Genomic DNA, 13367 nt, shown 5'->3' on the forward strand with positions numbered 1-13367 from the left:
ATTGAAGCAGGGAAAATCGACTCCGGTGGGATCCTGAAGGGCTTTTTGTGCTGCGCTAAGAAGGTAACTGTGGAACCTTGGAAGAGATTTGAGAAGTGGAGGGACAGGATCAGGTAGATTCTTGTTGCACAGAAATAGCTCTGGCTGGGTGGGAGTGTGGGAGATGTGGGCTCCAGAGGAGAGACAAGCAGCAAACAGAACCTTCCATTCAAACTCCCCTCCTCACCTCCACCTTCCCCTTTTTGAACCCCCTGAAACTGGCCTGGGAATCTATTTTAAGAGAATGGTGCCCCCTGCTGACTAAGCCTGGGCTTGCACCTCCCCGGGCCATCAGGGAAATTAAAAAATTTTTGGCCCTGAACAAAAAAGCACCTGGAAGGCTTGTGCACAGAACTGCAAGTCGTGATGTATCTGAGAGTGCCTTCCTTTTCCTAGGAAGAGAGGGGCCCATAAGAACACTTGTGATCATGAGTAATGCCACAATAGTGTTGCCAGATAAAATACAGAACACCAGCTAAATTTGAATCCAGGGACATACTTACACCAAAAATTTGCGTTGTTTGCTTGAAATTCAACTGCAGCCAAGCATCCTATATTCTTATTTGTTAAATCTGACAATTCTAGGTAGTGTGTAGTGGGGTCAGGAGAAAACTGGAAATGAAATTGGACAAGTTACTCTCCTTGGGTATCTCTGCAACCTCAACCTCATCTAAGCAGGCAGAGCTGGAGATGATGCTTTCTCGTATTTTGCAGTGGCTCTTAGTTGTGTGGTTCTATTTGGGAAATCACTTTTAACTGAGTCCCGTGATTATGGTGATCCTGTGTATGGACTCCTTCGTGAATATGAAGAGAACTGTGGGCCCTTTTTACAGAAAAATGAACCTACTAGCTACACACACACACACATACACACACACACACACACACACACACACAGAGAGAGAGAATGTTTTCGGGGAGTCCCCAGCCTTCATGTAAGAGTAACACATTCCCTCTAGGGCTGTGGTCTGACTGTGGCAGTTCTTGGGTTCTGAGTAGGAGGAAATGGCGTCTTGTCGGTAACCCCAGCTGAAACATAGTGCTTCTGTTAGCTCTGGCCACCCACACACCATGACAAAACACAGAAGTGGGCAGGAAGACATATACCATCCCTCCCCTTGGTGAATGCCTTGAACCACTTCCCTCTTCTACCTCTCCCAGAAATCACGGGGGAGTCAGGCATATTCAGACCAAAAACCCACCTGTCCTCGCAGGCTCATACTGCCACAGAGTGGAAGGCACTGAATGAAGTCACACTTCATCCTAAGTCCCTCTTCGCTCCCCTTCCCGCCCTTCCTGCTAATGCCAGGCATAGCCCACTGGCTCCCACTCTGAGGACCATGTCTGTCAGAAACTGGCTCTCACCAGCTGGTGGCAACCCTCCAGAATATATTCTGGACATTCTGGGCTGGGTGATCAAACCCCTGGTCTGAACATGCTGGGGGCAGATCTCAGCAGGCATGCCTGGAGTCTCCTTACGGCCCTTTCTGGAAAGCTCTCTAAGCCTCCATAGCCTGCTGTCCTCCAGGCCTTATAGAGGGAAGGCAGAAGCAGCCAAGACCAGGGGATGTGGCTTCCAGAATCTCTTAAAGTATCCAAATTACAGAAAATCTCATTTCAGGTTGCCTCTGTCTCTGTCAGACAAGCATGTTTATGTGACATTCAGCTCTGCTGGACTGCACTGTGGAATACAGTGCCCAAACTTACCAAGTACATCAAGCAAACAAGCATAGTGATATACCATACAATGTATGATTGTAGAATAACGTTTTATGTTGAACATTTTCTGCAATTAAAAATTAATTTAATGAATACAGTAGTATGATTTCCAATCATAATTTCTTTTTTTTTTTTTTTGAGACGGAGTTTCACTCTTGTTGCTCAGGCTGGAGTGCAATGGTGCGATCTTGGCTCACTGCAACCTCTGCCTCCTGGGTTCAAGCGATTCTCCTGCCTCAGCCTCCCAAGTAGCTGGGATTACAGGTGTGCTCCACCATGCCCAGCTAATTTTTTGTATTTAGTAGAGATGGGGTTTCACCATGCTGGTCAGGCTGGTCTCGAACTCCTGACCTCAGGTGATCCTCCCGCCTCGGCCTCCCAAAGCGCTGGGATTACAGGCATAAGCCACCATGCCTGGCCTCCAATCATAATTTCTTTGGAAGAAGGGTCCTTTATTGTGAGGTTGGATAGCTTTTCCTAAAATCTTCTGAGTTAGGCCAAGAGTGGTGGCTCATGCCTGTAATCCCAGCACTCTGGGAGGCTGAGGCAGGTGGATCCCTTGAGCTCAGGAGTTTGAGACCAGCCTGGGCAACATAGCAAAACCCCGTCTCTCCAAAATTACAAAAATTAGCCAGGTGTTGTGGCATGCACCTGTAGACCCATCTACTCAAGAGGCTGAGGTGGGAGGTTGGCTTGAGCCCAGGAAGTGGAGGTTGCAGCAAGCCATGATCGCACCACTGCACTCCAGTCTGGGCAACAGAGCCAGACTTTGTCTCAGAAAAAAAAAAAACAACTTTTTAAACCACAATGGTGATATTTGATTTTTTTTAAATGTCCTTACTTGAAAAAAATTAAAAGCCAGCATACCTCCAAATTATTTGAAAATTCTACTGGGAACTTTCAGAAAATCCAAACAGCTGGAAACCACTAGTTTAGCCCACTGAGGGTTAGGGTTCCCTGACCCTGGAAAGTGGGAAGTGAAATGGGAGGCTCCTGCCCTCCTGTGGGGCAGTGCAACGCGACCTTCAGCTGATGCATTTTGGTGGGTTTCAGGTTCCCTCTTCCAAATATGGGGAGACTGGTTTCTGGCCCAACCTCTTCCCAGGAGTGTTCTAAGGATAAAATGTCACGTACTAAAGAGCTTTGGGAAAGAAGGCGCTCTATAAATATATGAGATTACTGTTCCCAAAGACAGCTGGTGTGTTTTTAGTGGGAAGGGCTGAATGATTCCACAGAGACTCAGGACAATTTCTCTGCCAGGGCATCCGGGGAAAATGACCAGCACTACTCATAAAACCTGCAAACTGTTCCACTGATAAGCGGGGCCAGACAGAGGCAAAGGGTCTCCCAGTGGGGGCTTCACTTTCCTCCCTCAGAGGGCACAGGTCCAAAACGCAACTTGAATTCAGGGAGCCTGGAGTTCTAGTTTGTGTCTCAGGGACATACCTAGGGACCCACCACAGGTCACCTAACTCTCCGTCATTTAGGTTTTCCCAACTCTAAAAAGTGTGGATGTCTGCTGAGTCCCCTTTTCACAAGGGTGGTACGAAGCTGTGAGAAAACACATAATCCATTCCTAAATACCTCACTTGATAGATTCCCTACCATTCATGTTTAATTCCTGCCACCTTAAGTCTTTTTAAAAACAATATGGGACTTCAGTTTCTTTTAATGTTTAACTCCAGAATAGCTTTCCCCATGATCGTACCCCAAATCACACTGCAGCAGGGCAGTGGGGGGCAGGGGGTTACTCCCCTTGCCACAGATGAAAAGGTGAACAGGGAATGAAAAATCATTTTATCATGCATCTGAGCATGAACAGTAAAGGAGATGGCTCAGATGCTTTGACCAAAATAGCTGTAAGCACCATACACCCCAAACGAAAAACAGTGTCGGGAAATTTGTGTGCCGGTTCCCTCCTTTCGACACATAGCTGAGAATTAACTGCAGATGAAAGTCCTTTGATCTGTAGAAACCTGAGGCATCAGGCCGCCCAGGGTTAGCCATCACCATCACTTTTGTTTGAACTTGTCTGGTATTTCACATTTATCAGCCCTATTACAAGTTAACAGTGTTACTGACTTTAGTCAACTTTGACTCTCCCAGTCCCTGTGATCCTGCAGGTAAGTTGACACCCCAAGCAAGCTGGCAGCTCACAGAACCTTTTCAGGTATCTTCAAGTTGAGCGAAACAATGCCTCCTGTAAAATCTGCTCTCCTTCTATATGTTCCCTATGGAACTGACCTAGGCAGGAGCGAGGGGCGAAAGGTAGTCAGGCACCCCTTTTCCTGCTTGGCAGTGGAGCCCAAGCTCCAGCTCCTCCTCCTCCTTTCATCTTCCTACACTCTCCAGCTCAAGCCTCACCTTGCCCAGACACCTTCCTTCGTTGTTATCCCTGCATTTCTGAGATGCAATAATGTGTTTTCCTGTCTCCCTATTAGACTGTGAAGTCCCTAGAGGGTAAGTTCTAGTCCTACTTAACTTTGAACTCCCAGCATGTTCACAATACATGGCACCCAAAAGGAAGTAAATGTAAGATGGATGGACAGGGGACTGAACAAATACACTAGAACTGGGCCCCTAGCCCACCCTGGGTAGGACAGGCTTGCTCTACAAGCCATTTCTCTAATAACAGGTGAGAGCCATGCTGAGCTGCTGAAACCCTGCCTTGCTCATGACTAGTATTAGGCGTTTTTGAGACAACCGGTTGAAAATGGTAGAAGGAAGAGGTAGAGGGAATTGGTCTGGTAGCTGGGAAGATTTCTCTTAAAACAGGCCCAGATGACAACTGCTTGCACTTGCAGGTCCCTGGCCCTAGTAACATGCTCTAACCACCTAACCAATCCACAGGAGAAGACAGTTTCGAAGACCTATAAATCTAGTAGGGAAGAAGCTAATTGATGCAACTTTCAGGATGGAAAAAAAGACAGGGGAAAGAGGGTGGAGAAAGGAAGGAAGGAAGTTCAGCCAGATGTACTTAAAGCATCTTCTCTCTCCAGCAGCTCAAAATGATAGGGGGCTTTTGGGGGCAGGGCTGCAGCGACACCTGGGCCCCCAGAGAGTGAGATGAGCACAAGTGAGGCAGGGCTTGAAAGGCTGGGCGGGGGGTGGCAAGGCAGCCGTTCAGGAAGGAGGCCGGGCTCCCATCTGGAGAGCCAAGGGGCTGGGGCTGCTGAACAGATGGAGAGAAAGTTGCAGCTGGTGGAAATGCACTTTCATGTGTAAAGTTTGGTCCTTGGAGGATTGCGATTTCCAACTCTAAAGGCAGCAGTGGGCAGGTGGCTCTGCTCCATACTCCGCCTTTTCCCTCTGCTGCCACTCAGACAACTCGACAGTGGCTGTGCCAGGACTCAGCCACCATGACTTCCGCCAGCATCCCTTTCAACAGGCAGAAGCTGGCATGGTGACACCTTGGCACAGCAAAGGATGGCAGAGGACTGCAATGCTTCAGCAGCTGGAGGAGGCAGGGGAATAGGAGGGATTAACCCAGCCTCCCTGGAGGGGACCAGGTAGACTGAGAACAGACAGACAGATGGAGGGGGAATATCAGGAAAAGTACATCACAGACCTTCCAAAGCTGATCATGATGTATGCACTGGGTCTCCACTCTGGTCTTGATAGAGCTGTGGCTGAAGGGGAGGCAGTGGGGAAATGGCAAAACAGTAGATTCTGAAACTCTGGGTTCATTTTACCCCAGCCTCAATGAATATTTCTTTTCTGTTTTTGATTTTTAGTGGAGACAAGGTCTAACTATGTTGTCTAGGCTGGTCTCAAACTCCTGAACTCAAGTGATCCTGCTGCCTTAGCCTCCCAGAGTGCTGGGATTACAGGTGTGAGCCACTGCACCAGGCCTAAGAAAAAGACGGAACATAACTTTGTTTTTTTAATGAAATATTTGCCCGCAGGAGCTTTAGGAGAGGAAGTGACTTTTACATTCTCTGGCTCTAATGGACAGCCACCCGTCCTCTAATGGGACCAGCTCTAACGGGACAAGCCTCACCCATCGGAACAGAAGCCATTAGCACAATTCTGCGATCTCACAGAGTTCCTCCCTATAATGCTCAGGTTCTTGGAGGAATCGCCCACTCAACCATGCTAACCACACCCGTGAGAGGAGCAGCCTGGGTAATAAACATCCAGCTCTGCCTCTTCCCTCCCTCTTTTATTTACCATAGACTGCTCCAGGGCATGAAGAACAAAAACCACCAACTCTGTCTTGTTAAAATCCAAGTGCATTTTTTAGAATATGTGATTTTGCTTGATTTTATTTTATTAAAAAAGACTGGAACTCAGTCCCATATTCCTATTAAGTCAATTTTCCCAAGAGATGTCACTGTTTGAGATAATAACTTAAATATTCTTGATGTGGAGGTAGTCTCTCTCTTCCTAGTGGGATGTCTTCTTAGCTCCTTTCCCAAACTTGGCATCAAGACCAAGACCTATGAAAAGGAAGAAAATGGGCTTAGCCTTATGGGGGGAAATGAAACTTACTAATGATTGTGGTGCAGTGGGGTAGTCGGCCTTGTATCTCCAAAATGGGGGCTTTAAATAAAATACATGTCAGAACACTGGTTTTATGTAACTTCCTCAGAGACAAGAGAATGGCACCAGGATACTAGTTATTACAGATATCTGTATCTATATAAATATATCTATATAGAGATACAGATAGATATAGATACACATATAATACAGCAAGACTAAAAGAAATTTAAGAGTCAAAACTTCTAGGCTATGGCTGAATGTGGTGACTCACACCTGCAATCCCAGCATTTTGGGAGACTGAGGCAGGAGGATCATTTGAGCCCAGGAGTTTAAGGCCAGCCTAGGCAACACAGCAAGACCCCATCGCTACAAAAAAAAAAAAAAATTAGTCAGGTATTGTGGTACATGCCTATAATCGCAACTACTCGGGAGGCTGTGGTGGGAGGATCACTTGAGTCCAGGAGAACAAGGTTGCAGTGGACTATGATCGTGCCACTACACTCCAGCCTGAGCAACAGAGGGAGACCCTAGGAAGGCTGGATTAGAAATAAAGCTTCCTTTTCTCTTTTTATTTTCTTTTGATACAGATTTTCACTCTGTCACCCAGGTGGGAGTGCAGTGGTGTGATCACAGCTCACCTCAGCCTCCACCTCCTGGGCTCAAACGATCCTCCCACCTCAGCCCCGAGTAGCTGGGACCAGAGGCGTCTGCCACCATGCTCAGCTAATTTTTGTATTTTTTTGCAGAGACAAGGGTCTCATCATGTTGCCCAGGCTGGTCTCGAACTCCTAAACTCAAGCGATACTCCTGCCTCAGCCTCCCAAAGTGTTAGAATTACAGGCGTGAGCCACCACACTCAGCCTCTTTTCTCTTTTAAAAAAGTTTTCTCTGGGCTGAGCGCGGTGGCTCATGCCTGTAATCCCAGCACTCTGGGAGGCTGAGGCGGGGGGAATCACCTGAGGTTGGGAGTTCGAGACCAGCCTGACCAACACGGAGAAACCCCATCTCTACTAAAAATACAAAATCATCCGGGCATGGTGGCGCATGCCTGTAATCCTAGCTACTCCGGAGGCTGAGGCAGGAGAATTGCTTGAATCCAGGAGAAGGAGGAGGCTCACCCGATTGGTGAGCTGAGATCGTACCACTGCACTCACTCCAGCCTGGGCAACAAGAGCGAAACTCCGTCTCAAAAAAAAGAGAAAAGTTTTCTCTAAAATATTTAAATAAATTTCATAAATATACAAGTACATTTTAGGAGAAAAAATTCAGCTGTCACTGTGTCTCTGTGTGGCCACTTACCCAGGAACACAAGCACAGTGCCCACCCACTGCATGGGGCTGATGGGATTGGCGAAGAGGATCACAGAGGCCAAAATTGTGAAGAACTTTCGAGTTGTAGTGATGATGGAGCAGGTCAGGGGACCAAAATACACAACCGTCATAAAGATGAAGCTCTAGAGAAAGATAAAGGTGAGGTCCGGTGGGCTTCTGGGTATCTGCCATTGGTCTAAAGTCTATAAACAGACCTCAGGGCTAATCTCGCCACCCTCTTCTTCCAGCCAGGCCAGTCTTTCTTAGGGAACCAGCTGCCAGAGGAGGGAAGCCAAGCCATCCCCTTTCAAGCACTCACCTGACCCAGGGCACTGGTCAGCCCAAAGAGCAGGATGTTATAGATGATGGCAGGGTACCTTTCAGCAAAGCTCAAGAACTCCCAGAGCTCCCCAGTGAACAGGATTCCTGAGAAGACATGTCAACAAATGTACGGCGCATTTTGTGCACACAAAATGTGCACACACACACACACATACTCCTGCACATGGCCTGTTAAAGAACTGCAAGGGAGGTGGGACGCGGGAAAGTGTATGGTGTGGGTTTGCATCGTCTCATCATTGATTCTTCTCATATTTTTCTCTGATTAGAGAAACTAAAGAGAATTTTGTGAGAAAGGCTTGAAAGTTAATGAGTTACTTCTACCAAAGTGATTACAAGCAGAAATCCTCAGATGCTGTAGAGATGCTGATCCACACATCCTTAGCTCAAGGAAGCCCCTCGCATTAGTCACCTTCAGCCATCAGCAGCCTCCGCCATTAACCCCAGTGTGCTGTATAAAAAATACTTTCTACATGTGCCCAAATTTGAAAAGTTAGGAAGCACTGATTTCAAAGCAAATCATTCACATTTGAACTGTTTTCAGTGTACAGCTAACTCTGTTTCCTGTGAGCACTACGTGTGTCTCATTTCCCTCATGAAAGGGAAAGTTCCCAGGTACCTCCCTGTGTTTTACTACTGAGTGTTTTCCCATGACAACTGACACACGACTCTCCTTCATTGTGCCAGTAACAAGTAGCAAACAAATCCTGCTGGTGCAGGTTTTTCCAGGAAGGTTTCTCAAGGGCTTGAACAAAAGGGCATCTTGGAACTAATTCAGGCCCTTGGTCTGGGCAACTAACAGCTAGAGGGATCAAAAGGATGAGGGCAGCCTGCCCTCTGGTGATACATGGGAAGAACAGCAGAACTGGCTCTCACCCATTCCCAGCAGCAATGTCGACCAAAGGTTGATGTTCAGCATCATGTGGTTGGAGCCTGTTTGGTAATGAGCCCGCATGTGGTCCTGGGAAACACCAGTCAGTCCATCCAGGGTCAGCGATAATAGCTGGGAAAGAAAGGGTGCAGCCTGCAGTGAAGTGGCCAACAGGGCCCTTTCCAAACTCAGGACACAAGATTCTCACTCTCAGGCTCCTCGGAAAGCCAATGCCTTTAAAGTCCTCAGAACAAAACGTTGCCATTTGGTCACAGGTGGAAGGTGGGGAGAGACCATGCTCACTACCCCCCACCCCCGCCCCCCGGTCCACGCACTGGACTGACAGGCTAACTGAGCTACGTAGTGATTTTGTAATCAGAGTAGAGCAGGAAGCTCACTTCCCAACATACTGGGAGGGGAAAGGTAGTCCCAGCAGGTTAGCTTGCTAGCTTGGAGTACAGTGCTCCAGAGACCGGATCCTGTGCTTAGGCTGCCTGGATTGGAATCCTGACTCTACCACTTCAAATAGCCAAGTGACCATGGGCAAGCGAGTTAACTTCTCTGTGCCTAGTTTCTTCATCTGTAAAATGGAGATAATACTACATATGAGATTACTGTTGTAAAAATTAGTCAATTAATATGTAAAACACTCGGAACAGTGCCTAATGCATACATACCAGCTACTATCATATTATTTTAAACTCTGGCTTCCAGGTTTCTTGGAAAGCCACAGTGAGAGACATTATTCCTTCCCTCTTTGCTCTCAGGTCTCTGTGACCTCACACCAGGATTCAGCCACAACCCTCAGAGTTATCTCTTCTCCAGAATGAGAGCTGAGTTGTAGTTAAATATTCCAGGTTTCCCACTATGGCATTAATAGAGCCAGGGGCCTGCAGCAAAGAGCAGATATGGGGACAAGGAGCACCACAATCTCCCTTGACACAGAACTGGCCTTCTACCTGCCTAGGTGAGACTATCCTTTGGTTAAGTTTGCTGGAAAAGGGTGCCTTCCCCAACAGGATCTCATACCAAGAGTAGCTCTCCATAGCCGACTGTGTGTTCTTCTATCCCAACAACTTTCTTGGGTTTGTACATGAAAAGGGCCACTCCAGCCACAATTAACAGCACACACAGGTACTTGGCCAACGGGTACTTCTTCTTCAAGAGGGTCACCCCAAGGAGCATGACTACAGGGAAAAAACAGAGTGGAAAATTCAGGCATCCATAAGGTATTGATGACCCCAATGCCCTCCCTCCCAGGAACCAAGAAAAGACTCAGGGAGAAAAGAATGACTGAGAAGGAAGGCTTAGAGAGGACAAAAGGAGGGTGCCAGGCTGGCACCTAGATAAGGATTGAGCAACAGGGTTAAGTATAAGACAGGGAGGAGGTAGAGAACAAAGGTGTAAAGTCCAGGAAGGGACAGGACAAGGGTAGGGAACAGTGGAGAAGGAAAAGAAGTTGAGATAAAGAAACTGATGATCAAAATGGGAATTAAGTTGTCTAATGACAATATAAACACATGCAACACAGAAATGGCTGACCAAGTGAAGCAGGCTAGGTCAGCCTTTAGCTCCTATTAAGGATTACCAGCCTATGAACATCACAAGAAGTGACACAGATGACAGGATGGGCAGCAGGGAGAGCTGGGGGAAACTCCCTGGAGACAGCCATGATGGGATGATGAAGCCGAGAGGGACACAGTTGTAGCAGAGAGAGAGCTTACTATAGAAGAGTGACGACAGAAGAGGAAGACCATCTTCTTTGCTTACCTGGGATTGGCTTGCAGGATTTACCAAGGACCTGAAATTAAATCCAGCAAATAATTTCTGAGCATCTGTGATGTGTCAGGTACTATGCTAGGTACCGCACTGATTAAGATGAGTAAGCACAGGGCCTGCACCAGAGACCTCAGCCTCAGAAAGCAGCCCTATCATGGCCCAACCCACCACCACTAAACCTAAGTTCTATGGTTCTATACACTCCTAATGTCTTACAGGACCGTTATCTTTTTTTTTTTTTTTTTTTTTAACTCACAGACCTGAGGGAAGAACTCTTAGTCCTTTTCAAATGATATCTGAGCCAACCGTCATCCCACCCTGAGGTTTCACCTGAGTTGGGTAGTTGACAAACTGTAGTGCTGAATTGCTGGAGACCATGGCACCCAGATAGGAGATAGAACAGGCAGCATAGAGCCAGCTCCGGGTACGATCCACCCTGGCAGTGTCAAAAAACTGGATCACTGGGAGAAGACAAAAAAAAAAAAAAAAAAAAAGAAAAGAAAAGAAAAGAAAAAAAAAAAAAAACAAGAGAAACCTGGTGGGGCTAGGATGGACCACTAAGCAAAGCTGAAGCCACATGAAAGGAACTTGTCTGTCAAATAAGACACAAGCTATTTCTGTCCTGTTACACTGGGAAATCTCTGAAAATTATTCATCTTTCCAATTCTACCTAAGCCCAACAAAAGACCACATGCAGGGTGGAGGTGGGGGCCTCATTCAGTTCAAGGGACCAGTCAGCCCTGCTGCTAGTCCCTAGGGAACAAAGAGAGAATGCTCAAAGCATGCTTGAAGCTGACACACAAAAGAAACTCAAAGGGAAAGAAAAAAATGTTTTAAGTATTTTCAATGGGGATTTGGAATATAGAAGACCCATTCTCTGAACATTTCTAACTCAGAAGCTGATAAAAATTGGGGAAATAATATTTTACTCCACTTCAAAGTCATTAGTTTTACAGACTTCACAGAGAGGCTGTGTAAGTACAAAATGGGGTGGAGATCATGAGTTAGCCTTTAAGGTTGAATCAATGCTTAATGCCCAGCATACTGAGGGAACTTGGGGTGGTGGGGTACCCAACAAATTACTATCTAGGTACTCACAGATCTTGGCAAACACAGCATTAATCACACATTGAATGAAGACCAAAGTTAAGGCAAAGGTGAACGTCTCCTGCTTGGCTCCTTCCCCATACTTTCCTCTTGTTCTAGAAATGAAATGCATGAGAAAAGAGGGAGAAATTAGTGTATTTCACTCACTGTCATCTAATATATCCCGAGCCACTGAAAACTTTAAAATTATCTTGCCTCTCTGGATGTAGGCAGAGTTTGTTAAGGACCACTAGGCTCATTTGCAAAAGGGGCTGATTTTACTGGATCTAGAAACTAGACATCCCAGCCTACTGATTCCAAAGCCTAAGAAAAGAATACCCGAAAAAGACGGAGAGGAAACATGCAGAACGAGATAGTGAAATCAGGTACCCCAGGCAGGAGGAGACGGTATTTCGGCTATGGCACCAAGGCCGAGGACGAATAGGTTGTTTGCAAGCATCTGGGAGTACCAAAAGGGGGCCGACTCGGGTCCTGTTTGAGGGATAGAAGTCTCAGCCTGTAAAACGCAGGCCCTTAGAACCAAGCGGGGAAAAACAGCTAAGAAAAGAAAATAACCAAGTCCGAAGAATCCAGAAAATAATCCTGGAGTTCTGGAATTCTGGGTTGGCTCAGCCATAGCTGCAAAAGTAGTGGGGTGCTAAGAGGGCGACAGCCGGGCAGGAGGACAAGAGGAAAGCCCGGGTCCAGAGGCAGAAGGCCCGGGATCCCTGTCACAGGCTGGGGAGAGAATGTCGGCCCGCCCCCGGGGTCGCTCACATCTTTTCCTGCAGGATCCCATAGTAAAAATAGCAGACAAAGACACCCAGGAAGCAGAGCGGCAGGCGCAGCCGGTCGGGCACCAGGGAGCTGCTAGAGGCCATGAGACGCCCAGAGGAGCCGACTGGAGACCCGCTCACAACCGGCACCGGCAGCAGCGGCGGCGGAGGCGACAGCTCCAGCCGGACATCGCCGACCGGCGGCAGGGGCCTCATAGGAGCTGCATGCGACCGCTGTCCAGCAGGGCCCAGCAGTCACTACCAGAACTGCCGGCTCAGGGCTGCCAAGGGGGAAACTCCTCAGAACCCAGCAACCACTTCCTAGGAAAGAAAACCCGCCCTGGGACCTTGGCTCCATCCCTGAGGGCCAGGGGAACCGGCAGCCTCGAGACTGATCCCTCGCCCTGGAGATTTTTCCAATCAGGCAACTCTGAGGACAACTGCGACCCAGAGCACCACAGGGTGTCCTAGAGCCACCTGGGCGTAGAATAATGACGTATAAGGATGTGGAGGCCACCAATTGGCTGCGCTGTGCGAAGACGGACAGGTAGGCGGGGCAGGAGGAGGTGTGGCCGGCAGAGCAAATCCAATAGTCTTTTCCGCGGCGGGCGGCCAGGCTTCTGCTGGGTCCTAATGCCAAATCCCTTACTGGAGCCTCAGCGCCGTCTAGCTGCTGCCCAGCGTCAGCGACTTTACCTGCTCATTACCTAGGCACATCACTAGGCTTCCAAGGGGGAGAGCGGCACAGTAAGTCTCGGCTTGGTCACTTAAAGGCGGGGTAACCTACCCGTGTCACCCAAGTTCTGAGCCAGAGTTTTCCAGGTCTGGAAACTAGGGATAATTAGTAATAGCCACCTTGTCGCCTCTTGGCTGTTGTGAGGATCAAATAAGAGTGTTTTGTAAACTGTAAAGTATGCTGTGCAAGCTTAAGGTATTATTAGTCATCACTGTTTCTCAGCCCTG

At 47.8% G+C, this 13367-nt stretch overlaps 1 protein-coding gene across 2 annotated transcripts; it reads right to left on the minus strand.

The window, feature by feature from the left end:
• Positions 1-5972: 5972 nt before the first annotated feature.
• On the minus strand, positions 5973-12993 carry SLC35B1 (solute carrier family 35 member B1). Of its 2 annotated transcripts, none has more exons than XM_003818037.7 (9): positions 12406-12993; positions 11641-11744; positions 10873-11003; positions 10534-10564; positions 9793-9950; positions 8769-8895; positions 7873-7979; positions 7543-7696; positions 5973-6197 (listed from the first exon to the last, which is right to left on the minus strand). In XM_003818037.7, exons 1-9 carry the CDS (start codon positions 12618-12620, stop codon positions 6145-6147), a joined length of 1080 nt encoding a protein of 359 aa, XP_003818085.1. In that variant the 5' UTR covers positions 12621-12993; the 3' UTR covers positions 5973-6144. The 2 variants fall into 2 exon arrangements, with proteins under 2 accessions (XP_003818085.1, XP_054957243.1); XM_055101268.2 differs by lacking the exon at positions 5973-6197 and adding an exon at positions 6258-6609.
• Between the last annotated feature and the right edge of the window lie 374 nt (positions 12994-13367).

The sequence above is a fragment of the Pan paniscus genome, chromosome 19, assembly GCF_029289425.2.
Source record: "Pan paniscus chromosome 19, NHGRI_mPanPan1-v2.0_pri, whole genome shotgun sequence".
NCBI lineage: Eukaryota > Metazoa > Chordata > Mammalia > Primates > Hominidae > Pan > Pan paniscus.

Bases quoted from the DNA above. Each gene is read 5' to 3' on its own strand.
- SLC35B1 (XM_003818037.7), bottom strand. From the start codon at position 12,620: ATGAGGCCCCTGCCGCCGGTCGGCGATGTCCGGCTGGAGCTGTCGCCT. The intron at 7,980-8,768 runs GTGAGAGCCAGT...ATGTCTTCTCAG, and splicing joins GACATTGCTGCTGGGAATGG to GAATCCTGTTCACTGGGGAG. The intron at 7,697-7,872 runs GTGAGTGCTTGA...ATCTTTCTCTAG, and splicing joins TGACCAGTGCCCTGGGTCAG to AGCTTCATCTTTATGACGGT.